Source organism: Myotis nattereri (genome assembly GCF_964212035.1).
Source record: "Myotis nattereri genome assembly, chromosome: 1".
Classification (NCBI taxonomy): Eukaryota; Metazoa; Chordata; class Mammalia; order Chiroptera; family Vespertilionidae; genus Myotis; species Myotis nattereri.
Genome location: NC_138075.1, coordinates 22,819,405 through 22,847,377, shown reverse-complemented (window position 1 = coordinate 22,847,377; position 27,973 = coordinate 22,819,405). Strand labels below are relative to the sequence as shown.

The 27,973-nt window shown below is 47.9% G+C and overlaps 1 protein-coding gene across 1 annotated transcript in view; it reads left to right on the top strand.

Moving 5' to 3' along the window:
• Nucleotides 1–27,973, top strand: part of FLVCR2 (FLVCR choline and putative heme transporter 2) — a 58,891-nt gene that overhangs the window by 24,065 nt on the left and 6,853 nt on the right. The window contains exons 2-8 of the mRNA XM_081110607.1: nucleotides 7,083–7,224; nucleotides 10,767–10,904; nucleotides 21,170–21,237; nucleotides 22,449–22,552; nucleotides 26,280–26,390; nucleotides 27,556–27,661; nucleotides 27,810–27,921. Of these exons, the coding sequence (XP_080966733.1) occupies nucleotides 7,083–7,224; nucleotides 10,767–10,904; nucleotides 21,170–21,237; nucleotides 22,449–22,552; nucleotides 26,280–26,390; nucleotides 27,556–27,661; nucleotides 27,810–27,921 (781 nt within the window). The remainder of the gene's footprint in view (nucleotides 1–7,082; nucleotides 7,225–10,766; nucleotides 10,905–21,169; nucleotides 21,238–22,448; nucleotides 22,553–26,279; nucleotides 26,391–27,555; nucleotides 27,662–27,809; nucleotides 27,922–27,973) is intronic.

Genomic DNA, 27,973 nt, shown 5'->3' with positions numbered 1-27,973 from the left:
CTGCATTTCCCTAACCTCTAGGACTGAGGAAATCCAAGAGTGTCAAGGTAGCATAGACTATCAGCATAATCACAGTGTTACAGTCAAACTCTGTGATTGGGGAGGGAGCTCTAAGGAAGTTTAGAGTTGACCAGCTCTCACCCTGCTCCCTAAGTTCTTAGAGATCAAAGCTTAGCCTTTTAAATCCATAAACACCTTTCATGAGTGATTTCCCCCCAAATCAATGGGATTGGTTTGGTTCCCAAAGGTCTGCTACTTCCTCAGCTCTGAATTAGCCTTTTCAAAAGAAGTCAAGGGCTTGGATTTGAGGATTGCAAAACTACCATCATATGAGCAGGCTTTGCATGCATATTATCGCTTAACCTGGCATTTGTCTAGGAGCTGCCTGGCATTCCTAGGTGGCTGAGGGCTTGTTTGCCAGTTCAACATAGATGTCTCAGCGCCCTAGCAGCCACCTCGTTCTCTTTGTTTCTGGGGCATCCACAGGCTCAGTTCCAGGACAGCCCTTGAGCCTCCCCCACAGTCCAGAGGTGGCTTTTCTGCAGAGCACCTTCAGCTAACCTTGTCCCTTACATTTGGGGCCCTGGAACCCCTGTTTGTGCATCATTTTGCTCAGATTAGTTACTCCCTGAGGTAACTAATGTCTAAGTGACATCAAGGAGAGACAGGGAGAGGTATTTAGAGGATGAGAATGATGTATGTGTGCCTCAGTGGCACCATCTTACTGGAGTTTAAATGCCCACACCAGTACACAGTGGGGCAGTGAGGGCTGAAGTCCCACGTGGCTGTGGTCCTGGGAGACCCAGCGGGGGCCTTCCTGCTGCTGGTGGCTGTGCTGGGCCGAGCTGCACAGTCCCATGTGGGCACGTTTGTGTATGGGATGGACATTAGGCATACTGCACTTTAGTGCCCATAAAATTGGCATGGACTTAAACGACCCTTTATATGGTAACATTTTCCTACATTTGTCTGTGTAGCTTAAGTTTTCCTCAACTGTGGTACTCTGCGAACCTTAGCTTCGGACGACTCTTTTCCAAGACCGTTCCGATTGACTATAGAGATTCCAGGACACATATTAGTACACGTATCTAGTCTCTTATCATATAAATATAACCTTGGAGGCGGGTGGCTGTGTGCTTTAAGCTGGCCCAGATAGGTTGATGGGCTTTAAGTGTGTGGAAATCTATATTGAACCCAAACTTATCTTTCATGTGTCTCTGATTTTAAAAGGTTCCTCGCCCTAACCGGTTTGGCTCAGTCGAGAGAGTGTGGGCCTGCAGACTGAAGGGTCCCAGGTTCGATTCCGGTCAAGGGCATGTACCTTGGTTGCAGGTACATCCCCAGGAGGGGGTGTGCAAGAGGCAGCTGATGGATGTTTCTCTCTCATCGATATTTCAAACTCTCTACCCCTCTCCCTTCCTCTCTGTAAAAAAATCAACAAAATATATTTTTAAAAAAGGATCCTCAACCATGTTTTTTTTTTTAAATAGCAAACTTTCTCTGAGAGCCTTGTCTAGATTTAAATTTCCAACCATGTCTTTCTGTGGGTCTCAGTTCCAACTTATCTGAAGGGAAGTGTTGTTTTTCTGATGTGCTAGTTGACTCCAGCCCATTCATTCAACACTCAGGGATTGAGGAAGCCCCTGCTCTGTTTACCAGGCACCAGATTATGCCAGAAAAGTGGCTGAAAACCGAAGGAGTAGAGATGTTTAGGGCAAGGAGATCACGCCTCGCCAGGATAATCAAGGAAAACGGACCTGGAGGCGGTCTCCCAGAAATTAAAAGAGGGAGACCTTTCCTTGCAAGGAAACTGCTCAGATAAAGGTAGAGACTAGAAGACGGGAAGGTTGGAATTGTGCTCATCCCATCAGGCTCAAGTACCTGGGGACATGGAGGAAGTAGGCGGACGTGGGCCTGGAAAGGTGGCTTGGAACTAGGACTCAGTGATGGCGAACCTTTTGAGCCCGGCGTGTCAGCGTTTTGAAAAACCCTAACTTAACTCTGGTGCCGTGTCACCTATAGAAATTTTTTGATATTTGCAACCATAGGAAAACAAAGACTTGTATTTTTGATATTTATTTTATATATTTAAATGCCATCTAACAAAGAGAAATCAACCAGAAAAATGAGTTCGCGGGTCACCTCTGCCACGCGTGTCATAGGTTCGCCATCACTGACCTAGGTGAAGGAAGGCAGGAACAGCAGATTGAGGGGTTTGGACGTCATGCTCCCTCTGAGGGGGGGGCGGGCTCCTGAAGGTCCTTGAGCAGGGACTTTGTGGCCAGTGAAGTGCTGAGGACCGGGCACCTGAATATCTCATGCAGGAGGAGAGATCACAGTTGCCTGAAGGGGAGGGGTTAGATTCAAAGCGGGCGTCCAAGGACAGTGGATGGGAGAGGGCAGAGTCAAGGGTGACTGAGAGAAAAGAGCAGAGGGAAGGAGCCAGGAAAGGAAGAGGAAGCTAACCAGGGGAGCATGGTTGGTCTTATGAGTCGCGGTGGCCCCTGTGGCTGTGTGAGAGGGCAGTGGGGGGAGAGCCAGGCTTGCAGCTGGGGAGTGAGGGCCTTGTCTGGGGTCAGGCCTTCTGCTGAAAGGTCCATTCACATGAGCTCTTTCAGTCCTCAGGACACCCAGTGAGCTAGATAGTGTTATCTTCCTTTTTGTGGGTAAGGAAACAGGCTCAGCTGAGAGCCTTCTGACCCTAAGGCAGTGGCTCTCAACCTTCTGGCCCTTTCAATACAGTTCCTCATGTTGTGACCCCACCATAAAATTATTTTCGTTGCTACTTCATCACTGTCATGTTGCTACTGTTATGAATCGTCATGTAAATATCTGATATGCAGGATGGTCTTAGGTGACCCCTGTGAAAGGGTCGTTCGACCGCCAAAGGGGTCGCGACCCACAGGTTGAGAACCACTGCCCTAAGGCCTGGCCCCTTAACCACTGTATGTCTCTGAGGAATGTTGAGGTGGAAAGGCAGAAAGGTGTGGGGTTCATTTTAAAATGAATGACATGGGATGCCCTGTCGGTTTGATTTAGTGGTTGAGCATCGACCTAGGAACCAAGAGGTTACGTTTCTATTCCTAGTCAGGGCACATGCCCAGGGTTGTGGGCTTGATGCTCAGTGGGGGACATGCAGGAGGCAGTCGATCCATGATGTGTCTATCACTCTATTCCTCTCTCTCTCTCTCTCTCTCTCTCTCTCTCTCTCTCTCTCTCTCACCAATAAACACATATTTTAAAATGAATGACATAGGCGTGAGCCTCAGAGTAGGTCATTGGGAGATCAAGTTTAAAGTAAATCTTTAAGCTGAAGGTCTGCTGCAGGGAAAGCTGCTGACCCAATAGGGGGACATTTTTGACCCTTGGTGACAGGGAGCCAACTCCTAGAAGCTGAGAGATCTGCTAGAACTCTGTATGACCCTGTACAAGTTACTTAACCTCTTGAGCTTAACCTCAGTTAGCCTCCATTTGGCCCTCTAATAATTAGGTTGCAATAGAGCAGTGATTTTCAACTTTTTTTCAATCTCATGGCACACATAAACTAATTACTAAAATTCTGCAGCATACCAAAAATATTTTTTGCCACTATGACCAAAAATAGGTGTAATTTTGATTGATTTACAAAAACAACAACAAAATAATAATGATAATAATAATAATAGGAATTACCTACCCTGTTTGCTCCAAAGTGACCTTTAAAAAAAAATCAAATGTCAATACTATACTTGTATATAAGGATTTTTAGTACCAAGAATTAATCAGACCCAACCTTGTTATAGATATGACCAAAAATATGCAACTCTGTTATATGACTTATGTATTTATGATTCAAGACAGGGCATTCACACCAAACGTCTGTTGTGTTGTCTGTTGTCATGTTTTTCTTTGACAGTCTAAGGGAAAAGAGGGCAGTGCCCCTGAATAAATAGTCAGGTATTGTCTGTTTTAAAAATTCTTGCAGCACACCGGTTGAAAATTGCTGTAATAAAGGATGACAAAGGAACTTCTAAACGACAACATTCTATAATTTCAACACACAAGTGTCACTATTTGTGTTATCTTTTAATCTTTATTTCACACCCCCATCCCTCCACATACATCTTGGTACCTCCCAAAATACCTACCAGAATGCTTTTCACATAGTAGGTACTTTAAAGATGCTTGACTTATTGACTATAGATTGACATACAGTGGAAGAACCCTATACTGGGCCTGTAGATGATGACTTGTCAATGTTCCAGAGCCGGGAACCACTAGTGACCATCCTGAGTGGCTATAATTGACAGGCTGGAAAACCAATCAAGATGGTCAACAGATTGGCACCTGATGAATGAATGGCATTATAGTGTGGAATGAAAGCAAATTGCTTCCCTACCTACAGTTTCAAATAAAATGAAGAAAAAGTGGAACCTGAAGACAATGGACTTATCTTCCTTCAGTCTTGGAACTTGAAGCTTGCCCACATTCTTGGGCTGCTTATCATTTTCTGCTTTGTTATGACATGTGGCAGAAGGGCTTTGGGAGTTGAGTCACAGCTAGTTACTCCAGAATCAAGGCATTTCTGACCTTGGAAACATATCCAAGTCACATTATCTGTCAGGTTAAATAGAGTTTGAACTCCAAGGCAAATGTGAGATGCTTTAACTCAGCCGTTGCCAATCTTTCGGACCTCACGCACCACTAGTGGTCCGCAGACCACCAGTTGGCGACCACTGTTTTAACTTGTTGGTGTGTGTGTGTGTGTGTGTGTGTGTGTGTGTGTGTTCATAGCCAGTTTGCCCATATCCTGTGTGTATAGATGCATGCGATTGCATATGACTTTATACTACAGATGTCTTGTCAGTTGCTAAATTATTTACACAATGACCTTAAGCTTTCATTTTTGTAAAGGTGGTAATAACTTTAGGCTTCTGAGTCTTATTGAATGCAAGCTGTTGGAGTTATAGGGTGTAGAAGTTTTCAACTTTCCCCAAGCTGGTCTCTGAGCTTCTGGTTAACAGTCAGTGAAATCAAGAATTTAAATGACACACGAAAAAGTCAACATTGTTTTACTGTACCATGGAGACTGGAGTATAGGAACCATTGTTCATTGGTGTGCAGCTGCAGGAGAGCCATCCTGTGTTGAGAACACCAACTATGATTTTTATTTTTTAAACTAGGGGCCTGGTGCACGAAATTCGTGCACTGGGTGTGGGGGAGGGGGAGTGTCCCTCAGTCCAGCCTGCCCCCTCTCACATACTGGGAGCCCTCAGGCGTTGACCCCCATCACCCTCCAATCGCAGGATCGGCCCCTTGCCCAGGCCTGATGCCTCTGACAGAGGTGTCAGGCCTGGGCAGGGGACCCTCATTTCCCCCCATCACTGCTTCTGCCCCCAGCCCAGGCCTGATGCCTCTGGCCCAGGCATCAGGCCTGGGCAGGGGACCCCCAGGCCCCTCCAATTGCTGGCTCTGCCCCTTGCCCAGGCCTGATGCCTCAGCCAGAGGCGTAGACCCCCATCACCCTCCGATCGCCTGATCGGCCCCTTGCCCAGGCCTGACGCCTCCGCCAGAGGTGTCAGGCTTGGACAGGGGACCCCCATCTCACCCTGATCACTGGCTCGGGCCCCCGCCCAGGCCTGAGGCCTCTGGCCCAGGAATCATGCCTGGGCAGGGGACCCCCATCTCCCTCTGATTGCTTGCTCCACCCCCTGCCCAAGCCTGACGCCTCTGACCCAGGCTTCAGGCCTGGGCAAGGGGACCATCATATCCCCCCAATCCCCGGCTCCGCTCCCCGCCCAGGCCTGATGCCTCGGCCAGAGGAGTTGACCCTCATCACCCTCCGATCACCAATCACCGGATCGGCCCCTTGAGCAGGCCTGAGGCCTCCGGCAGAGGTGTCAGGCCTGGGCAGGGGACTCCCAGCTCCCCGCGGTTGCAGGCTCCGCCCCTGTCCAAGCCTAATGCCTCTGGCCTAGGCGTCCGGCCCAGGCAGCGGGGACCTGCAGTGGCAGCGGGGGGCGCCGCGATCGTGGGCTTCGCTTTAGGCCCAGGCAAGGGACCCCTAGCTCCTGGGACTGCCAGCTTCGACCGTGCCCAGCTCCCATTGCTGGCTCCACCCCTACTTCCTGCTATCACTGGCCAGGGCGGCAAAGGCGCCTGATTCTCCGATCATGGCTGGGGGGCAGGGCAAAGGCGGCCCCCAGCTCTTAGCTCCCCCCTGGGTTTCCGATCACTGTCAGTGGCAGGGGGCTTCTTCCTGCTTTCCCTTTCGCCTCCCTGCATTGTGCCTACATATGCAAATTAACTGCCATCTTGTTGGCAGTTAACTGCCAATCTTAGTTGGCAGTTAATTTGCATATAGCCCTGATTAGCCAATGAAAAGGGTAGCATCATACGCCAATTAACATTTTTCTCTTTTATTAGTGTAGATTGATTTTTTTAGAGAGAGAGGAAGGGAGAGAGAGAGAGAGAGAGAAACATTGATGTGAGAGGGAAACATTGATCAGCTGCCTCCTGCACACCCCTACCAGGGATTGAGCCCACAATCTGGGCATGTGCCCTGACCAGGGAATTGGACCAGCTACTCTTTGGTGCACAGGGTAATGCCCAAACTACTGAGCCACGCCAGCCAGGGTCCCAACTATAATTTTTTTCAATAGGTATTGATGGTGAGGGTGGTCAGGGGTGTGTGTGCATTGAGGTGTCAATAAAAAGAAAGCTCTCTCTGATATCTTGAGGAGAAACTGTCCCTGTTTAATTTTTAAGAAATACTGGGATTGTGTTTCTTTTTCTTTCTTTTTTTTTTAAAAAAATTTTTTTTATTGATTTCAGAGAGGAAGAGAGAGATAGAAACATCAATGATGAGAGAGAATCATTGATTGGTTGCCTCCTGCATACGCACACTGGGGATTGAGTCTGCAACCCGGCCCTGTGCCCTGACCTGATATCCAACTGTGACCTCCTGGTTCATAGATCAATGCTCAACCACTGAGCCACACCAGCTAGGCTGGGATTGTGTTTCTTATTAGGAATCTTTTTAAATTTGTGCCATCACCTCTTGGACATTGGTAACTAAAATCGACTCTCTCTGTCTTCTATAGGTTGGAATTGCGATTGGGTTCTTGGTCCCTCCTGTTCTGGTACCCAATTCCAAAGACAAGGACAAGCTTGCCTATCACATCAGCATCATGTTCTACATAATAGCAGCTGTTGCCACCGTGCTTTTCATCCTTGTCATCATCGGTAAGTTCATTAGGCTGCTGGGGGTGGGGAGGTAGGGAGGTTCTACTGGCTTTGGTGGGGCCCTTGTGCACATGGCTCTAGAGCAGCGGTTCTCAACCTGTGGGTCGCTACCCCTTTGGCGGTCGAATGACCCTTTCACGGGGGTCGCCTAAGACCATCCTGCATATCAGATATTTACATGACGATTTATAACAGTAGCAACATGACAGTGATGAAGTAGCAACGAAAATAATTTTATGGTGGGGTCACAACATGAGGAACTGTATTCAAAGGGCCAGAAGGTTGAGAACCACAGCTCTAGAATATGGTGGACACTTACAGAAGCTCAAGGCCAGGCTTCTAATAGTCTTCAAATGCTTTAGCCTAAGCAGTTGCCCCCAATAGGGTGTTAGCTGGCCTTGTGCACTTTGCTAGTGGCTCAGTAAAGGTTTGATTGTAATTAAACCGTTCCCCGTATGACCTCACAAGAATTAATGGTCAGGCTTCATGAGCACTTATGATAGTACAGGCATTGTGCTGTTCAAGCTCGATCTCATGTAAGCCTCAGCAACCCTATGAGTGAAGGTACCGTTATGAGTCCCATTTAACAAAAAGGAAGACTTAGGGGAGTTGAATAAATTATTCCAGATTCAGTAGTCCTTAAGTGGCAGAGATCGGATTTAAGCCTCAACTTGTGTAAGGCCATACTCTAAATTTCTGGAAATAAACAAAACAGAATTAACCCATAAACACTAATAATCTCATAGATTCACCTGAGAATACCTGGGTACCACAATTTTAATGCTTTTCTTTAAAAAGATTAGAAGAGTAATATTTTCTCATTATGAAAAAAATCTAGAAAATACATAAGCGTGACCATTAATTTAGCCTTGAGCAAGTTAATCCCAACCTCAGATAGCTATTATTCATTTTATAGAAAGGTATATTTAATCACTGAGATATTTGGTTAATATAATTTTAAAAATTCTTTTATTATATGTTTCATGTGTACAGTATTTTAATTTGACATCTGTATATACTTTAAAGTGATCATCTGCACAAGTCTAGATACCATTCATCACCATACAACTGATGGATAATATAATTTTATGTCCTCTTTTATAATCTTAGTGATACTATATGGGCAGTGATAAATTCAGAAACAGCAGAGTAAAGGTTTTCATTTTCAGTTAGTCACCCGTCTAAAGGTTAACCAGTTTTCTTCCTAATATCTGAAAGTTTCACTCACTCATGTTAAAGGTTTCTTTTCATTCCTTCCTTCTGGCCTCACCTCCAGAGTCAGTTTTATAATCATCTACTTCATTCAACTGTTCTCACCTTGTCCTTCCCTCCCTGGGTCCACGCTGAGAAAGAGCTGCCTGGAGGCCTCTAAGAGCAGGCAGGATGTCTCGGACAGAGGACGCGGTGTTCCTGGGAAGGTAGAAGCTGTAGAGCTGTGAGTGAGAGCAGGAAAGAGCAATCCAGCCAGGGATCCTCTTACTCAGCCAGACTTTAAGTTTCAATTTGGAATGTTCCCAGCTCCAGATTCTTGTGTTTGTGGCAGGTGAGGGCCTGGTTCTTTGCAGCTGAAATCCTGGAGGTAGAGCATTTCTACATTTTGGCATTTTATTATCAAGCACAGACTGAAAGGTCTTATCGGAAGCAAGCACCTGCGGTGGCAGGATCACTCCCTTGCCTTGCTTTCTGTACCCTGATGGAAGGGGAGGCAAACAGCCAATCAGTGAGTGAGAGGTTCCCAACAGCAGGAAGTCACCCAGGAGGAAATTACCAGGACTCCTTCTGGAGAAGAAAGAAGCAGGGCTCTGGAGATATGCTAAGTGAAATAGGCCAGTCAGAGAAAGACAAATATCACATGATCTCACCTATATGTGGAACCTAATGACAAAATAAACTGATAAATGGACTAGAACCAGAGGCATGGCAACAGGGAACAGACAGACAAATCTCAGAGGGAAGGGCAGGGACTGGGAAGAGATCAACCAAAGAATGTATGTGCTTGTATGCATTGCCCATGGACACAGACAGTCGGGTGGTGAAGGAATGGGGTGGGGAGGAACTGGGTGGGGGGTGCACTCGGGGGGGAAATGGGGACATCTGTAATACTCTCAACAATAAAGATTAAAAATAAAAACCTTTTTTTAAAAAAGGAGGAAAGAAGCAGGGCTCTGCAGTCAGGGCCGGAGGGTTTTCTGAAGGGGCAGGGCCAGGGGAGGGGGAGACTTGCCTCTTCAAGACATTAAACCACGTTTCCAGAGCTTCCTTTAACTGGAATAGGAATGAGTGAGGGGAGGCCCCATGGTGCCTGCTTGGACCCAATTGGGGAACCAGTTCAGCCGAAAAAACTGGTTAAACTGACCTGCCCTCCAGAGAACTGAATAGCGGCAATGCAGTTAAATCGAGGGTACCAGTTGTACTGAAAATAGAATATAAAGGAATGGTTTCCCCATTGCCCCGCCCCAGTCCTTCACGTCAGAGTAGCCACTCCCATAGGTGGCTGTGTTAATCTTCTAGACCAGTGGTCGGCAAACTCATTAGTCAACAGAGCCAAATATCAACAGTTAAATTTCTTTTGAGAGGCAAATTTTTTAAACTTAAACTATATAGGCAGGTACATTGTTATTAACTTAATTAGGGTACTCCTAAGCTGGCCTTTGCTAAAAACATCCTCAATCTGATGGAGGTACGTTCGCTGAGCTCAACCCCTTCCAACTCCCCCATCCACACTTGTCTTGTATACTTGTTTCGTCTATCTCCATAATGATGGGCAGTTCTCCGGGCAGGAGGATGGACTGCATTCCAATGTGAGCTCCCATGTCCCAGGCGTACAACTCCCAGCCAGGTTAGAATGTGCTTGCTTTCTTTTTTTGTTTGTTTTAAATTTGAATTATTTATTGTTTAAAGTATTATATAAGTCTCCTTTTCCCCCAATTGACCTCTCCCCAGCCGCTCCCACCCCCCAGCACATGCCCTCACCCCCCTACTGTCTGTGTCCATTGGTTATCCTTATATGCATGCATCCAAGTCCTTTGGCTGATCTCTTACACCTCGACCCCCCTGTCCCCCGGCCCGCCCTGCTCCCCTGCCTTCCCTCTGAGGTTTGATAGTCTGGATCTATTTTTGTTCATCAGTTTATGTTGGTCATTATATTCCAGAATGTGCTTTCTTTAATCAGAACAAAATAATCATGGTAAACAGAGCATGATTAATATTTCTTATTTTATTTCTTATAACTAATAGCTAGTCCCCAATATTATATTTCTGCCCTGAACATTAAGGACTCGTTGACCCTTGAACTCTGCCCCAATTATTGCAGTCATCCAGAGGCCATTAAGAAAAAGTAATCAACAGACCACACACTCAGCCATAGACAATGAAAAGCAGCTTCAAGAGAGGAAGCTGTAAAGGATTTCATTGAAGAATTAATATTTCCTTTTGAGTCCTAGCTCCTTCTCGGGTGATGGAGCCAGCTCTTGTCCATGTGTAACTCTGCTGGGCTGTAACCACAGGGATGTTCAGTGATCTCTCTGTTTCTTTCCTTTCAGTATTCAAGGAGAAGCCTAAACATCCCCCCAGCAGGGCCCAATCCCTGAGCTATTCCTTAGTACCGGAAACTTCGTACTTAAATCCCATCATCCGGCTCTTCAAAAACCTCAACTTCAAGCTGCTTATCATCACCTATGGTAAGATGCAGATGTGTCCGGGAGTGTACCTGTGCTGGGAATGTGAGGCAAGAGGCCTGATGTGTCTGTGCATGACTTTTTCCAGATCCCAAATGTGCATGCAGAGTAATTGTCGAGGGTCAACCAGAACAGTCAGCTCTGTCTCAGGGCCTTTGTGGGTTCTGCAAAGTCCACCTAGCAAACCGTTCTTTCCTGTGTCAGGTTATCTGGCAAATGCCTGCTGATCCGCCGAGTCTTATTTCAGTATCACTGCTTTAAAGCAGCATTAGGTGATCTTTCCTCTCTTGCTGTGCTGTCCCATTTCCAGGTCTGTCTTCTCACTAGACAAGGATATCCTTGAGAGCAGAGATTTATATGTCTTTTCATCTTTATAATTATGTCTTTTCATCACCTGTAGTGGCTGGCCTGGAGTGGATACTCCTATAGTTATTGAGTGAATGAATGACTCTTAATAAATAAATGCATGCATAAATAAATGGGTCTTGCTATATGAATCACTCCTCCACCAGTCTTCCTTCATCTTGTAACATTGACTCCTTTTGTATTTATTTGAATGTAAGACAGTATCCTCTTTCATTTTATTTTTTAAAAATATATATTTTTATAGATTTCAGAGAGGAAGGGAGAGGGAGAGAGAGATACAAACATCAATGATGAGAGAGACTCATTGATTGGCTGCCTGGGGATTGAGCCTGCAACCTGAGCAAGTGCCCTTGACCTGAGTCGAACTCAGGACCCTTCAGTCCGCAGGCCAGCGCTCTATCCACTGAGCCAAACCAGTGAGGGCCTCTGTCATTTCATTTTGTTGGCTTTTGGTAAGGTAAATTTTAATCTTCATGCTGGTGTATTGGCTTGCCTCGCCAGCATGGTGTTCTCTGCATCTTTTTTCCAACCTTTAATAAGAATGTTAGATCATTGCCAAAACCGGTTTGGCTCAGTGGATAGAGCGTCGGCCTGCGGACTGAAGGGTCCCGGGTTCGATTCCGGTCAAGGGCATGTACCTGGGTTGCGGGCACATCCCCAGTGGGAGATGTGCAGGAGGCAGCTGATCGATGTTTCTCTCTCATTGATGTTTCTAACTCTCTATCTCTCTCCTTTCCTCTCTGTAAAAAATCAATAAAATATATTAAAAAAAAAAAAAAAAGAATGTTAGATCAGACCACGGGTAAGAACAGAACCTCATGCATTCCGTTAAACAGGTCCACCCAACTGGACTGCTCTCCGTCTTACATTTGACCACGTAATCGACTAGTTAGTTTAAAATCAAGAGTCAACAAATGTATAACATGCTCAATAACTCTACAGGTATTTAAAAAATGAGATTGGTTTAACATGATTTATTCTTGGTGAAACCTCAGTTAACTCTAACCTTATATTCTCTCTAGGTTCATAAGCCATGGGTTTTATAGCATCAATAGCATTTACGATGCGCCAAGACTTTCCACATACGCGTTTATTTAACTTCCCCCACACCCATGTCAGGTAGATACTCTAACCATCCCCAATTAACGTATGAGGAAACTGAAACTCAGAAGAATTAGGTAACTCGCTTGAGCTCACACAGCTTTTCAGTGCCAGGATTCAGATACAGGTTTGCCTAACTCCAGCTCCTGCCTGCTTGATGCTTGTTACATACTAGTCATTGCCTGTGGTCCTTCCTAAAATTGTGCCATGGTTTCATGTTAGGCTTATCAATGCCCTTTATCTCAAAGTGTTTATCTGCTAAAGCATTGATAAGAGGTGGCATCATTTCTGGGTAGAGAGGCACGCCTAAGTGTTTCTGGCATACACGTAGTTCAGTGACCTCTCGTCTGGAAGAGCTCCAGGTAACTAGATTAGTCTTCAAGGTCTCGGGTCTCCAGGCCTCAGTCTCTCCAAGCTTCTCAGGTCTTAGGATATCTCTGCATTCCTAAGGGCCACAATAATAGGCTGGCTCATGTGCGTTGATGGGCAAAGCAATTCACTTCTGAGTCTCCAAAGCATTGGACTCTGTTGTACGTGGGTAGGATTTATTAACATTTTCCTCAAAGGCCTGGGGGTACCCGGATGTCTGTACTCAGCTCAGCGAACCACAAGCCTAATTTCCATGGGAGAGAATTGGACGTGGAAACAAGGCTCTTTGCCAAACAAGGAAATGATTCTTAGGTGTAAACACAAACTTGAAAAAAACGCATTGAGCCCATTACTGTGTGTTAGGCACCGTGTGAAGGGCTTTACATGCATTATCTCTTTTCATCTTTGAAACAAACCCATGGCACAGGTCCTTAACTCTGTTCCATCTTGTACCCGAGGAAACCGAGGCCCTGGCTTCGTTCCTGGCCCACCAGTGCACCGCTAGCGAGCAGGAGAGCTTGGATAGACACTTCTGTCCGCCTGAGGCCCGAGCCCGCCTTTCTAACCGACGGCGTCTCGCCTCCTCATGCAGGACCCAGCCTCTCGGAGACAGAGCCGGGCTCCTGTCTTAGCGCACCGCCCAGGTGGCCTTGGCTGTACCCTGGGGAGTGTGTTCTTCCTCAGATTGAATTCTCCAGACCAGTTAACACCCGGGTTGCTTTCTTCTAGGGCAGTGGTTCTCAACCTTCCTAATGCCGCGGCCCTTTAATACGGTTCCTCATGTTGTGGTGACCCCCAACCATAAAATTATTTTCGTTGCTACTGCGTAACTGTAATTTTGCTGCTGTTATGAATCGTCATGTAAATATCTGATATGCAGGATGTATTTTCATTGTTACAAATGGAACATAATTAAAGCATAGTGATTAATCACAAAAACAATATGTCATTGTATATGTGTTTTCCGATGGTCTTAGGCGACCCCTGTGAAAGGGTCGTTCGACCCCCAAAGGGGTCACGACTCACCGGTTGAGAACCGCTGCTCTAGGGTGTGATCTAGAGTTTGAGGTTTTGGGAAGCAGGACCATCCTGTTGGCCAGCCATCGGTGGGATTTGGGGATGATGTGGTTGCAGCCTTAGTGTGTGCCTCTTTAAGGTTTGCAGGTTATGTAAAGGCAGTTCACCCGAGAATCTCTGCTTTCTTCTCCCACTATCTTTGCTCCAAATTAAAAAAATACAAAACCAAAACAAACCCCTATATATTCAGCACATGGCTGGGGTTCTAGCAGATGATAGCATTTCACAATCACATTTGTAGGACATGGGTGGACATGCCTCGGAGTAAGAGCCTTGAACGCTGGTCCGGTGAGTTCAGAGTTGCGCATAAAGAACGAGAGGTCTGAATTTTGGTGTCAGTTACTGAGTGTACCACCTCCACCCATCTTTTGTCTTTCTAATCCCCCCTACTCCTCCCTCCCACATTTCTTTTTTTTAATATGTTTTTATTGATTTTAAAGAGAGAAGAAGGGAGATAGAGAGAGAGAAACATCAATTGACTGTCTCCTGCACGCTCCTTGCCCCCAAACCGCTGGGGATCAAGCCTGAAACCCAGGCATGTGCCCTGACTGGGAATCAAACCCGAGGCCTCTAGATGCATGGGTCGACGCTCAACCACTGAGCAATGCTGGCAGGGCCCTTTTCTTTTCTTTCTTTTAAATATAGTTTTATTTATTTCAGAGAGGAAAGGAGAGGGAGAGAGAGTTAAAAACATTAATGATGAGAGAATCATCAATCAGCTGCTTCCTACATGCCTCTCCCCCCCCCGCCCCCCCATTGGGGATTGAGCCCCATTCCTTAAATTCTCTTTGGAAAGAATGGCAGCCTTCCAGGGTGAGCCCTGCACTGCCCCCCATGCTCCTGCCCCCGCTTCTGCCTTAGCGGTGACTCCAACTCCAGGCTGCCTGGGTAGGGGATGGCTATTGATAACGTTTGCTTCTCATTGGAGTTCTCTGAATGGGAACAAAAGCTGCTGAGTCCGCTGCCCAGAGCTGAAGTGCAGTGAAGGCTTCAGAGGAATGTCCCTATAGGGTCTGGCCACACCCTTAAAGGTAGTTTTTTGAGATAAAATAAGGGCCATCAAGTTAAACACGTACCTGGGTTGCCAGTTTGCTCCCACTCCCAGTCAGGCACATGTGGGAGATAACCAGTTGATGTGTCTCTCTCATATCTCTCTCTTTCTCTCTCTCTCTCTCTCTCTCTCTCTCTCTCTCTCTCTCTCTTTCTCTATCTCTTTCTCTTTCTCTTTTCCTCCCTCCCTCCCTCCCTCCCTCCTTCATTCTCTCCCTCCCTTCCACTCTCTCTGAAAAAAAGCAATGGAGGAAAAAAACCATGGCCCATGTGATATTTGGAGTATATGTATGCTAAAAAGTGGTTCATTTTTCTGAAATTCAAATTTAAGCAGGTATGTGGTTTGTCTTCGTTTTTTTCCTTAAATCTGACAGCCCACTTAGAGGGAGGAGGTGCAGAAGAGGGTTTGTGCTTGATGTTGCCAAACTATCACAAAAAGAAGAAACTGCCTCCTTCTCTAGTAAAATAGGCTCCCCCCGCCCCGCCCCGCACCCCCAACCTTCTGAGTTTGGCAATGCAGGAAGGTGGGGCTGGAACCAGATCCTCTGAGGGTCCTACAGAGTTTGGGGTAGGGCGTGTCTTGTGATGTGTACCAGCAGTGGGAGTGGGGTGAAGAAAAAACCTCTCTTCAGCCACCTTCTGTTTGTGCCTCTAGGTCTGGCTTTCCCAGGGATCCCTCTAATCTCTTCATCAGTGGTGATGGTATAATAATCGCCTGTGAAAAATGCTGGTCCTCTAAAGAATGTCCTTGAAGGGAGTGCTTTCCCATGCCCTCCCAGCCTTGCCCCCAGGCTTCTGAACACTCTTCCATGCTGGGCACCTGAACCAGAGCCTCGCCGTGTGTCCCGAGGACACCTTCCCTTGGGGCCTCACGGGCTTTCCATGGGCCTAGGAGGACGCTTTGCGCCCCCTCGAAGATCTTGGCTTAAGAGTGGGTATAAAATCCTTGTGAACCCTGGAACTTTCTGAGGTCATGCTGGCCCTTTAAAACAAGGGTTTAGCCCTGGCCAGGTATCTCAGTTGGTTAGAACGTCATCTTGATAAGCCAAGGTTGTGGGTTCGATCTTCCATCAGGGCACATACAAGAAGCAACCAATGAATGCATAGATAAGTGGAACGACAAATTGATGTCTCTCTCTCTCTCTCTCTCTCTCTCTCTCTCTCTCTCTCTCTCTCTCTGCCTGTCTCTCTCTGTCTCTCCCTCTCCTTTTCTCTCTCTCTCTCAAAATCCCCCTCCCCCCACAATAAACCACACAAGTGTTCACTACAAGAAGGAGAAAAGGGAAATGAACCCAGAGCAAACAGACGCAGAGATAGGACCTAGGATCAGTGTTCCCCAGGTTTGCCTAGTGATAGCATTCCCTGGGGTGATCGATTGGATGCACGCAAAGATTTCCATGCCTCTCTCCTGGAAATTCAAATCCAGAATTTGAATTTCTGGGTCCGTCCCTGGAAATGTGCTATTAACAAGCATTCTAGGCTATTCTGGTTTGCAGCAGAGTCGAGAACCTCTAACGTAGGTATGTTGCGGGTCTTTCTCACAGTCTTGAAGTCCCTTCCCACCCCTGCTGCCTCCATGTTAACCCCACAGCTGAGACCTGGGCCTGGCCAGTGATCTTCAGTATTCCCAAGGCCCTTTATGTCCAGGTTTTGTTTGGTTGGTTTTTGTTAAAATGTAGATTTCTAGCGCTATTCCAGGAGATTCAGCTAGAGTAGGCCCAGGGCAGGGCCCACGTATCTGCACGTTTGAGCTCTGAGGACTCCTAATGTCAGTGGTCCCTGGGCCACAGTTTGAAAAAACTACTCTTGACAAGGAGAGACTCAGAGTGATGACGAGTCCTTCCTGCCTTCCTAAAGCCCTCCCCGTCAGGGACTGGTACTTCCTCTGGCCAGGAATGACCAGGCCTTTCAGGGAAGATCACATTTTCTCATAGGAGTGTGGCCCTCACCCAGCAGACTTAACTTGCTGGAGCTATACATGCCCAGATATAGCACCTGTATTCCTATAAGAGGCACTCACGCACAGAGCAGAGCACATATTTCATTCCTGCCCTTCTTGTGGGACGCTGAGTCCCTTGGTTTGGGCGGTGGAGTGGCCTGGTACTGTTTAACTCTGCTGGGGAGGGACAGCTAAACTAGAGACCAATTCAGAATCCATACATAATATGCTCCTAATTCCTAGTTCCTGTAGAAACCGTTGGAAAGAATGGCAGCCTCCCAGGGTGAGCCCCAGCCCCTTGCCCCCCACCTCTCCTGGCTGCCTTTGAGCGGGGGATCGCTATCGAAAAACCAGACTAGTCTAGCTGAGCCAGTGGGCCTCATACCTGAGCACTATCAGAAGTACCTGGAGGGCTTGTTGACACACAGATCACAGAACTCCCAGAGTGGCTGCTGCAGCAGGTCTGTGGAGGTGACAGGAATGTGCATGACTAACAAGCTCCCAGCTGCTGATGGTAATCTGGAACGGATTTCCCTAAAGCACCGAGTCCCCATGAACGTAGTGGTGTAGCTCAACCAGCTCTCGTGTTTCAGGTGGGTTTTTTTGCTTCCAGTCCTCTTGTTCACCGGATTGTCCTGGCAGGGTCCGGGACCTCCAGGTTCTTGACTCGCGCAGGAAAGAATTCAAGAACAAGTCCAAGTGAGAGCGGAAGGAGTTTTCTTTAGGTAGAAAAAGAGGCGAGGACATGGGTTCCTGGAAGTAGGATCGGGATGAGCCTGGGACAGCTGCTGCCGTCTGCTGCTCCCCCAGTCATGGCGAAAGAAGTGAAAGTACACATCCGAGTGGATGCGGGCTCACTGGGTCAGTCAGTTTTTCGGAGTTTATGTTTCCAAGGGTCAGGTTGTTTCTGAACTGCGTGGTGCCAAATTATGACTCCACCTTTTGGTGTGTGTGTGGGGGGGTGGCGGGGTCTTGTTCCTAATATGACCTGTTCTGAAAGTGCCCTGATGTTTGTCCTTCTCAGTCCCCCTCTACCTGTGGTGTCATTATAATCTACACTAATAAAAGAGAAACATGCAAATTGGTGTCACTCTGCTTCACCCACCAGCCAATCAGATGAGTATGCAAATTAACCCAACAAAGATGACAGTTAATTTGCATATGCAGGCGCCAGAGTGAAGACTGAAGACTGAAGAGGCTTGGCTTCCCTGCTGCCAAGCATTGCTGCGGCCTCAGCGGAGAAGCCAAGCCTTGCCTCGCTGTGGCTGAACCCAAGGCCTGGGTCCTGGGTGCCAGAGGAAAACGGTGCCAGCAGCCAGGGGAAGGAAGGCCTATTGCACGAATCTCTTCGTGCAATGGGCCTCTAGTCCTATTTAATAAAATGCAAATAGACCGAAGGGCAGAACAACCAAACAACCAATCAAAGCATAATATGCTAATGATATGCTAAGGCTGCTCAACCGCTCACTATGACGTGCACTGACCACCAGGGGGCAGATGCTCTAACCAGTAGGTTAGCTTGCTGCTGGGATCCGGCCCATTGGGACTGAGCAAGATGGGCCAGACACGCCCTGGAGCCCTCCCACTGTACCTCCCTGGCCTGATCATGCACCGATGGGGTCCCTCAGCCTGGCCTGCACCGTCTCGCAATCCGGGACCCCTTGGGGGATGTCAGAGAGCCGGTTTCAGCCGATCCCACAGGCCACTCCCCTTGGGAGGGCACCAGACGCAGGGCCTATGGCTAGGGAGCGCTGCTGTGGCACCGGGAGCCTCTCCAGATCGGGACTGATTGGGCGTGAGCTTGTGGCTGGCACAGTGGGGCTGGGATGAGTGGGAGCGGCAGGTAGGAGCTGCGGGGGGCGTTGGACTGCGGGTTTTGGCCCAATCCCTGCAGGCCACCCAGAAGGACCCCATCCATGCACAGATTTGTGCACTGGGCCTCTAGTGATTATATAATGAACTTTGGGGCCTTTCTCTGGTCAATTTTTCCTCCATTTTAGATTGATTTGGTTTTAGCAATGCTTTGTTGTTGACTTCTGCAGCCACTACAGGAGTTTCCTGCCATAGCTGTCTTCCCTTTGGTTATGCCTGGAGTTGGGGGCTCTGATGAGAGGACCTAGTGGCTTATCGACCCGTGATGTCCGCTCCTACTTACTCATTTCACTTGTCGAGAGCTTTTCCTAGCTTCTTTCTATCCTGCCTCAGTCCTGGATAATTTCCCTCTGTTTCCTGTGGATTTTGCTCTCCTTCTTCATTCCGGGTGGACCCAAGTTCAGAGTAGCCATCACACCTTAAGCTGAGTGTGACTTGGAACATTATCTTGCCCCTTGCAGTATGAGGCTCAAACCATTCGCTGAGAGGGGCCGAGAGGTGTGAGGAGCAGGACTAGGGGCTACTTTCATTCTTCTCTCTGCCCACATTCCATCCCACCACCCTTTTAAGGAATGTGTCCTTTTGTGGGTCCCCTGGACTCAGGAATGGAATTTCCAAGTGGCTGGGTGTGTGATGTAAAGATTAGGTGGGTATACTTATTGCTTAAGAAGTCCTCGAGAGCCTCAACGTTGTGTATGAAAATGGGTTCTATGGAAAGTAATCTCACAGGGTGATCTGAACAGTTGCTTTTTTTTTTTTATCCTCACCCTCGGACATGTTTTCTTTTTTGATTTTGATTTATTTATTATTGATTTCAGAGATGAAGGGAGAGGGGAGAGAGATAGAAACATCCATGATGAGAGAGAATCATTGATCGGCTGCCTACTGCACGCCCCGTACTGGAGATCGAGCCCTGACTTGGTGTGGCTCAGCTGGTTGAGCATTGACCCATGCACATACCCTGGTGTGGGCTCAATCCCCAGGGTATCAACTGAGGTTTCGCTCTCTCTTTCACCCTCTCCCTTCCTCTTTCTCAAACCAATAAAAACAAACAAAACAAAACAAACAAAAAAGAATGAGGACTCTAGAGCCATACCCTCTGGGTTGAAATCCAGCTCTGCCACTTAGCCTTCTTCTGGGAACCTGAAAAAGGGAGTGAGTCAGCTGCACGTATGCAACCCTGCTTACGATAAAAATGCCCTCTCTGGTAAAAATGACTACAACTGGACTGGGAGACCTTCTCATATCTGATAAGAAGCCATTCTTTGTGTTTTGCTGAGTTTCGTGACTCTTTCACTGTCCTGTCCTTTATGGGGGACCCTGGAAGCGATGCCTATGGCATTGTTGCAAACAGTCATGGCTCCTGTCAGGTGTTAAACCAGAGTGGTTGCCACAGCCACCTTTTCCTGCACTGAGCCATCACCTTGCGGGCCAACGAGAATGGCTTCTGGATGGCTGGATGGCTGGGGTTCGGTGCACTGGTCCCCTTGAAAAGGAGCCCTAAGGCTGCCCTGTCAGAGAGCTGTGTCCCTTCTAAGTGCATCTAATGTCAAGCATCAGTGGTGGTCTTATGAGTCTCGACGTTTAATTAAAATAAAAGGTCTCCTGGTGTATTTGATTTTCAACTCTGTGCACTTTTCTCATCTATAAATCAGGGAAGATAACACCAGCTGCTTTCTAGGGTTGTTGGGAGGATTGTAAGGCGCGTAGAACAGTGGCTAGCACACCAGTATGTGCTGCTGCCGTTACCACCACCATCATCATCATCATCATCATCCTCAATGTTATTAGGAAGGGAGGGCGGGAGGCCCTTTCTCTTTTGGGTCAGTTCCAGTCTCATCTCATGGTTACTATAACTCACTATATGGCTTTGGACAAATGACCTCATTCTCTAAGGACACAGCTTCTCACAGTATATTCCAGGTTTTCCATTTATGTGTTGAATGAGTCGATGAATTAGAAGAGGCAACTAAATGCTTTTTAGGGTCCTTTCTGGCTTCACATGCAAGGTTTTGTGTGGCATTGATTCTGAGAAGCAAGCGGAAGGAGCGACGGGGAAGGAGGTGAGAAACCACCTGCAGAGGGAGTGGTGTCAGGGGTCAGAGGTCAGAGGTCTGGAGAGGGGACAGGTCATCAGGTAGAGGTGGAAGGTGTCCAGTAGTTCCGCTTACCTCATACATCCAGCCAAGGGCTTAAGAAAGGACTGCGGATGATGCTGATGTGGGAGAAATGCTTCCCAGGACCGAGGGCAGGCCTAAAGGGACCAGAGGGCCAGGTTGAAATGGCTGCTTTTGGTTGTTTGGAGTATTTCTTGGAAAGAAACTTCAGAGTAGCCTCCGTGGATACTCCCTGGATTTTTCTTCTCTGAGGACACCATTCACAGTGGCAATGAGAACGAGGATTTCCGACCTCCTGACCTGCTGGGGGGAGGAGCTTGCAGTCGCCCCCGCAGAAGGCCAGCCCTAACGCTGTGTGTTTCTCCCTCCTTCCTTAGGTCTGAATACTGGGGCTTTTTATGCCTTGTCCACTCTGCTGAATCGCATGGTGATCTTGCACTTTCCGGTAAGGGTGTCCCCTAAGCATGTGGGGCCCAGAGAGAATGAGGTTCCTGAGTCTGTCTCGCAGGAGCTGGGGTAGTGGTTAACCCTTGGATCCCCCACTTCTAGGCAGCAGGGTACGGTGGTATGTTTATGGGACCTGGAGGGTCTCAACCCCTGCTCTGGTGGCACTAAACTGTGTGACAAGCTAGTTCGTGTCTCTGAGCATAATTACTTACTGAAAGGTTATTTTTAGGATTAGAAAGTAAATAATACTGTGTGTGTCTATGTGTATATTTATATATGTTATCTATACATCGAGCGCATAGCATGCCACCTGACAACAGAGTAAGTAAACATATATATTTGGAGTCACATCTGAAATATTTAATTTGTAAAGTATGGGCAAAGTTTAATTTCGCACTCTCAGTTACTCAACTGAAAGTATTGTTTAAATGCTTCCAGAACCAGTGAGGACTGGATGTGGGGAATGGGATACTGACTATCCTGGAGGCAGGAATCCCAGGTCTAACCTTTTTGTGAAAGGACCAGGGTCGCATACAGAGGTGGTCATTGCTGCTAAGTGTTCCAGTTTTGGAGTTTGACAGGTCTGAGTTCAAATCCTAGCTCAGCATTTAATAAATGCCTCCTGACCTTGGACTGATAGGTTCATCTCACTATGCCTCAGTTTCTTCATCTGAAAAATGGGGAGTACTGATTCCTAACCTTATGGTGGGGAATTATGAGAATCAAATGGGAGAAGATGTAAACTCCTTGGCATGGTGCCTGGCTCATAAAAGTAAGGGCTCACAAATATATTACTATTATTTTACCATTCCTCTTGGCACTAATAGCTCAAAAACACCTAAATACGGGATATTTGGATGTACATATTTCAGTTTACCTATCTGTGAAATGGGAATAATGGTAAATAAGAGAAAAGAGTTGCTATAAGGATTACATATTTTTTAAAAATCTTCCTCAAAGTGGTTCTAAGGACAGAATTTGGTTCACCCCAGCATCCAGTATCAGGCACCCACATCTGGGGTTATATTTTGTTGGGAGGATTTTCTCCCCATTGGCAGCCTCTTACAGGGCTGCCCTGATACCATCTGAGAACTGGGTCTAATGGAGCCTGAGTTGCTTGCCTTTGCCCCTCACCTCGTGGTGACTGTCCTCTGCCTGGGCCTTGTCCTGTCGCTGGCTGATCTTTGGGGTTGTGGTTTTCTTTCCCAGGGGGAAGAAGTGAATGCTGGAAGAATAGGCCTGACCATTGTCATTGCTGGAATGTTTGGGGCTATGATCTCAGGTATCTGGCTGGATAGGTCCAAAACCTACAAGTAAGTGATTTTTCCTCTCGGACTGGGAATTGGGGGACTCATTTTGAAATGACATGTTCATTTAGCAGTGCAGCTCCAAAGGTTTCGGTGCGGCAACTGAGTGGTCACGGGGGTGGTTCACACTGATCTTCTCCGAGCCTCATTTTCCTCACTTATAAAACAAGGGAAACAATACCTGCCCGGTGGGGGGTCTTAGAGAGATTAGAGATAAAGGACATGAGGCCTAGCACAGTACCACTCTCCCAAGGAGAGCTGTGCAAGGGACAGGTGGGGGAGAAATGAAAACGAATGTAGAAAAATGTCAGCAGTTGGAAAGCTGGTGGAAACCCCAAAGAGTGGAGATGAGGGAGTGATTCCACTGGCCTGTGCTCAGGGCTCCCTTGGACCCCATGGCGGTAACAGTGGTGCTCTGTGCTAGCTTTGGTTTGCAGTGTATTGTCTTGCAATTGTTTATACTGTACCTTGTTGGTGAATATTGTGATGTGCTTTGGGTCTGAATGCCCAGAGCCTTTCTAAGAGCCCAGAGTGGTCTTCTCAAGATTTTAGTGTACGTCAGCCCTGGCCGGGTGGTTCATTGTCCCATACACCAAAAAGTTTCAGGTTCGATTCCTGGTCAGGGCACATACCAGTTGGAGCATGTAAGCAATGGATGTTTCTCTCTTTCTCTAAAATCAGTGAACATATCCTCAGGTGAGAATAAAAAAAAAAAAAAAGGCCCTAGCCGGCTTGGCTCAGTGGATAGAGCGTCAGCCTGTGGACTGAAGGGTCCCAGGTTCGATTCTGGCCAAGGGCACATGCGTGGGTTGCCGGCTCAATCCCCAGTAGGAGGTGTGCAGGAGGCAGCTGATCAATGATTCTCTCTCATCACTGGTGTTTCTCTCTCCCTCTCCTTCTCCCTTCCTCTCTGAAATCAATAAAGAAATACATTTTTTTTTTAAAAAAAAGATTTTAGTGTAAGTCAAACTAATTCAGGATGCTATTAAAAATACACACTTGTGAACTCCACCATCATGGATGCCAGTTCAGTAGGGGAATCTGCATTTGCCTCAATCTGCATTTGTGTCAAATGCCTCAAATTCAATAGACAGGCTCAGAAAAAAGACTGAACAAAATAGGCACAACATTCTTCTCTTCTTACTGTATCTTTTTTTTAAGAATATATTTTTATTGATTTCATAGAGGAAGGGAGAAGGAGAGAGAGATACAAACATCAATGATGAGAGAAAATCATTGATCAGCTGCCTCCTGCACGCCCCCTATTGGGGATCGAGTCCGCAACCCAGGCATGTGCCCTTGACCGGAATTGAACTTGGGACCCTTCACTTCGCAGGCCGACGCTCTATCCACTGAGCCCAACTGGCTAGGGCTACTGCATCTTTCCAGTGCTCTGCATGCATTGGGTGCTCAATTAATGCTGGCCAGCAGGCGGCTGCCAGGGTTGCCCTGCGCTAGGTCTGGGCGGCATTCAGGGCTGCTTTGACAAGGCCTCCAAAGTCCCCAGTGTCTGGAGGCGACAAGACAGTGGCAGACCTGTTCTCTGCCCCACAAACCCACTTCTGTGAGGCTCTGGTCAGACCAGGTCTCACTGTGGCTGCCCTAGTCAAAGGCCAATTGAGGCCATCCCCAGTGATGTGTCTGCCTGGCTAAACATGACGAAGGCCTGGCTGGGCTTAATTAACTGCTGCTGGAGCTTGGCTTCCCACTCGTCTCTCTCATCTGTCAATGGCTTGCTTCAGCCACCCATGAGAGCAGTGCTTGCTTGGTGGCAGGAGGAGGAGGAGGAGGAATTTTGCTAAGGCCGGAATGTGGGCAGCAGATGATTCAGAGGAAAATACAATGAAAGGGCTGAAGAGGACCCTTCAGGACCTCGATACCACCAGTTCCTTTGCCCCCTTCGATGCCTAGGCCCTGCAGGCAGCACCAGCCACTCCCTGCACTACTCCCCAGGGAGAAAGGAGAGCAGAAACTGTGATCCAGTCTTTTCGGTGCCCGTCCCTTTCTCCCTGAGGCCCTCAGATGTGTCCTGCCCTGGTTTGGAGGCTGGAAATGAGGTGGTCAGGTCCCTTTATCTTCAGGCTGGGATTACAGATAGTTTTTCTAGATGGATCAGTGGTTTGAGATGAAGCCGTGGTTGAACAAACCTGGGGAAAGATGAGTGGGCGGGGTCAGCGAGAGAGAATGGTGTTCATGACGTTGCTTCCTGCAGGGTGGGTCGGACTAGATGAGGGGAGCAGGGCAGAGGAAGGACAAAGCTCCTCTATCCGCAGCAGCTCTGAAGTGCCGGGTGGGAGGGAAATCCCCCAGAGTCTCTGGCCGAGAGCTTTTCCAAAGCTGCAACCACGCCGAGTATTCGTACCCTCTGTGCAATAGAGGAAAGAGCGCAGAGTTCCAATCCCAGCTTCGGGTCCAAGTCCCAACGCTGCGTTTGTTCAACAGGTTCCTTTAGACTAGTAACCTAGCCAGCTTGAGCCTGTTTTCTTATTTGTAAAAGTAGGGATCATCATACAATTCTCTCAGGGCTTTTATAATGTTTGAGTGAAATGATAAAGGAATGTACAATGCTTTAGAGCAGTGGTTCTCAACCTTCTGGCCCTTTAAATACAGTTCCTCATGCTGTGACCCAACCATGAAATTATTTTCGTTGCTGCTTCATATCTGTAATGTTGCTACTGTTATGAATCATAATGTAAATATCTGATATGCAGGATGGTCGTAGGCGACCCCTGTGAAAGGGTCGTTGGACCGCCAAAGGGGTCGCGACCCACAGGTTGAGAACCGCTGCTTTAGAGAATTCCTGGCACCCAAGAGCTGTAGGTATTAGTTTGACATTACCATAGTGTCCGTCCTCAGATGCCCCCACCAGGTTCCTGGCTTCAGGAGAAATGTGTGAAGGCTTTAAATTTGCATCGTCCTAGACCTGATGTTCAGCGCAGGAGGGAAGAGGTGTACGCAGAGCTGCTCCCCTCCAATAAGTAGGGCAAAGAGAGGAGTAGGAGTCAGGGCCCCAGCAGAGTCCAGAGTGGGCGCCATGGGAGAAGTGTGGGGAGGGGCACACGCTGGGTGAGCCTGAAACAGACCAGCTCATTGCTGATGGTCCTTCTGAGGGGACTGGCAAAGGGAAGTGTGACAGGGGGTGGGCGGGGCTTTCTCACTTTGGCGTCACACACTTAGTTCAGGGCTGGAGAATGTTCCCCGTTAGTTCCTGCTGTCTGGAGTAATTCAGATTCAGCAGGAAAACCCGTGCAAGTGGCAGCAGGAAGAATGTAGAGATGACAGAGAGACTAAAAGCTAGGTCACTTCTCAGCATTGTCGCGGGATCCTGGGTGAAGTAGACATGCAGAATTGGGTGGCTTCCGGGGTAGTCCTGCACGCTGGTGCTCCTCCTGTTTGTGTGCCCTTCTTGCTGTGGGTAGGACCTGACAAGTCAAAGGGCAGTTTGCTGTTGTTGAGAGGGGTCTGCGGGAGGAGAACACAGATGCAGCAAGATGGCTTCATACACTCCTGGTCTTACCCTTCGTAGCAGTGACCACATACAATTAAATAATTATCCGGGTGATTATTGGTTCGGTTATTCATCTATGAGAGCAGATGTTTCAGCACACAGCAGAGGGCTGAACGCAGAGCAGGTGCCTGATAGATACTTGTAGAATGAATGAATGACCGAACGAACAAATGGTCCTATTAAAGTTAGAAATGTGTAAGTCAACCTTTTTGTCTCTGCTTGTAGGGAGACGACCCTGGTGGTGTATGTCATGACTCTGGTGGGCATGGTGGTGTACACTTTGACCTTGCCCCTCCAGCATCTGTGGATAGTGTTCATCACCGCTGGCACATTGGGGTAAGTTTCACCTCTAACATGTTTAAGCAGAAAGCACCATCCCATGGCTCCTAGAGCTGCTGGCATCCTAGGATGTCATACGGATCCCTTTGCCGCCTTCTCACTGACCTGTGTGGAGATGTGGAAATGGTGCCCAGAGGTCTTGTTTGTTTTGGTAGCACTTCAAAAGGCCGTCTGGGGCTTCCAGACCCACCCATGCTGTTGGGATGCACTGTGTTCTTTACAGACTTGGGAGGTTAGGAAATGTTTAGAGTCTTTTTTAGTTCTGCCTCAGACAACGTGGGTCCTGGGAAGTCTGGGTTTAAGCAGACTGCTGCGGCTATCTTATAGACCACAGGCATGTCACTTAGCCACTCTGAGCCCCTATCTCCTCATGTGTAAAGGAAGATGAGTGGCCTGCCTTGTAGAGTTGTTGGAGGATTAAGAGAGATAACAGATGTGAAAGCAGCAAAAAGTGTGGTGCGGATGTAAGGCGTTAGAATTGAAAATTTCTAGACCTGTTGTATGAGAAAGCGTACCTCCTGCACAGGAGTCTCTGCTCAGCATCACCTCCCCATTATTTACTGGGGACAGTACATGTGTGTGTGTGCGTGCGTGTGTGCGTGCGTGTGCGTGTGTGCGTGTGTGTATGCATGTGTGTGTATGTGTGTGCGTGTGTGTATGCGTGTGCATGTGTGTGTGTGTGTGTGTGTGTGTGTGTGTGTGTGAAAGTCAGCTGGTGACTGGTGACTCTCTGGGGGGAAATAAGGAGGACTTTGAGCTCCTTCTTCCAGGTCCCACAGAGTCATGGAGATGCTGTTCTATATCCAGGGACTTCCCACTCCCAGCGTAGGGTCTGTGTACCCATGACAGAGTCTCTCAGCTGAGGGCTGAACACCCCAGGCATCCTGCCCTTCTGTAAATGCTGACCCTGTCTGCCACTGGTGGCTGGATGTGCAAGAAGAAGAGCTTTTGAGTACAAAGGCCCCCTGAGGACAAAGCCTACCTATGAAGCGCTTCCTGGCCTGCAGGATCTCTCTTTCCTTGGTCTGGCCATCTAAGGGGTGGCCTGATTGATCATTCAAGGGCCCAGCATGTCTTGATGGGTAGAAATGAGAAGGAGGTGGGCTCTCTGTCCTTGTTCTGCAAGGTCTCCATCACCTTGTTTCTGTTGTCTGGCCTTCAGGTTCTTTATGACTGGCTATCTCCCACTGGGATTTGAGTTTGCTGTGGAGCTGACATACCCAGAATCGGAAGGCATATCGTCTGGCCTCCTCAATGTGTCTGCCCAGGTAGGTCTTACTTGGTGGTGGTCCCATAGCAGGGGCTCTTTGTTCTCTGCTTTGCTTGGTGGCCACAGGCATTGCATTATGGCAGCTCAACTCTACTGTGGGCTAGTTGGCTGGGCCCTTGTTCCCAGTCTTCTTTGTATCTTTCCAGGTATTTGGGATCATCTTCACCATCTCCCAGGGCCAGATAATCGAAAACTACAGCACCATGCTCGGGAACATCTTTCTGTGTGTGTTCCTCGCCCTTGGAGCGGCCCTCACTGGTGAGTTGGGGCCTTGGGACAAGATAAGGCTCTGGCTGCTCATGGGCTGAGG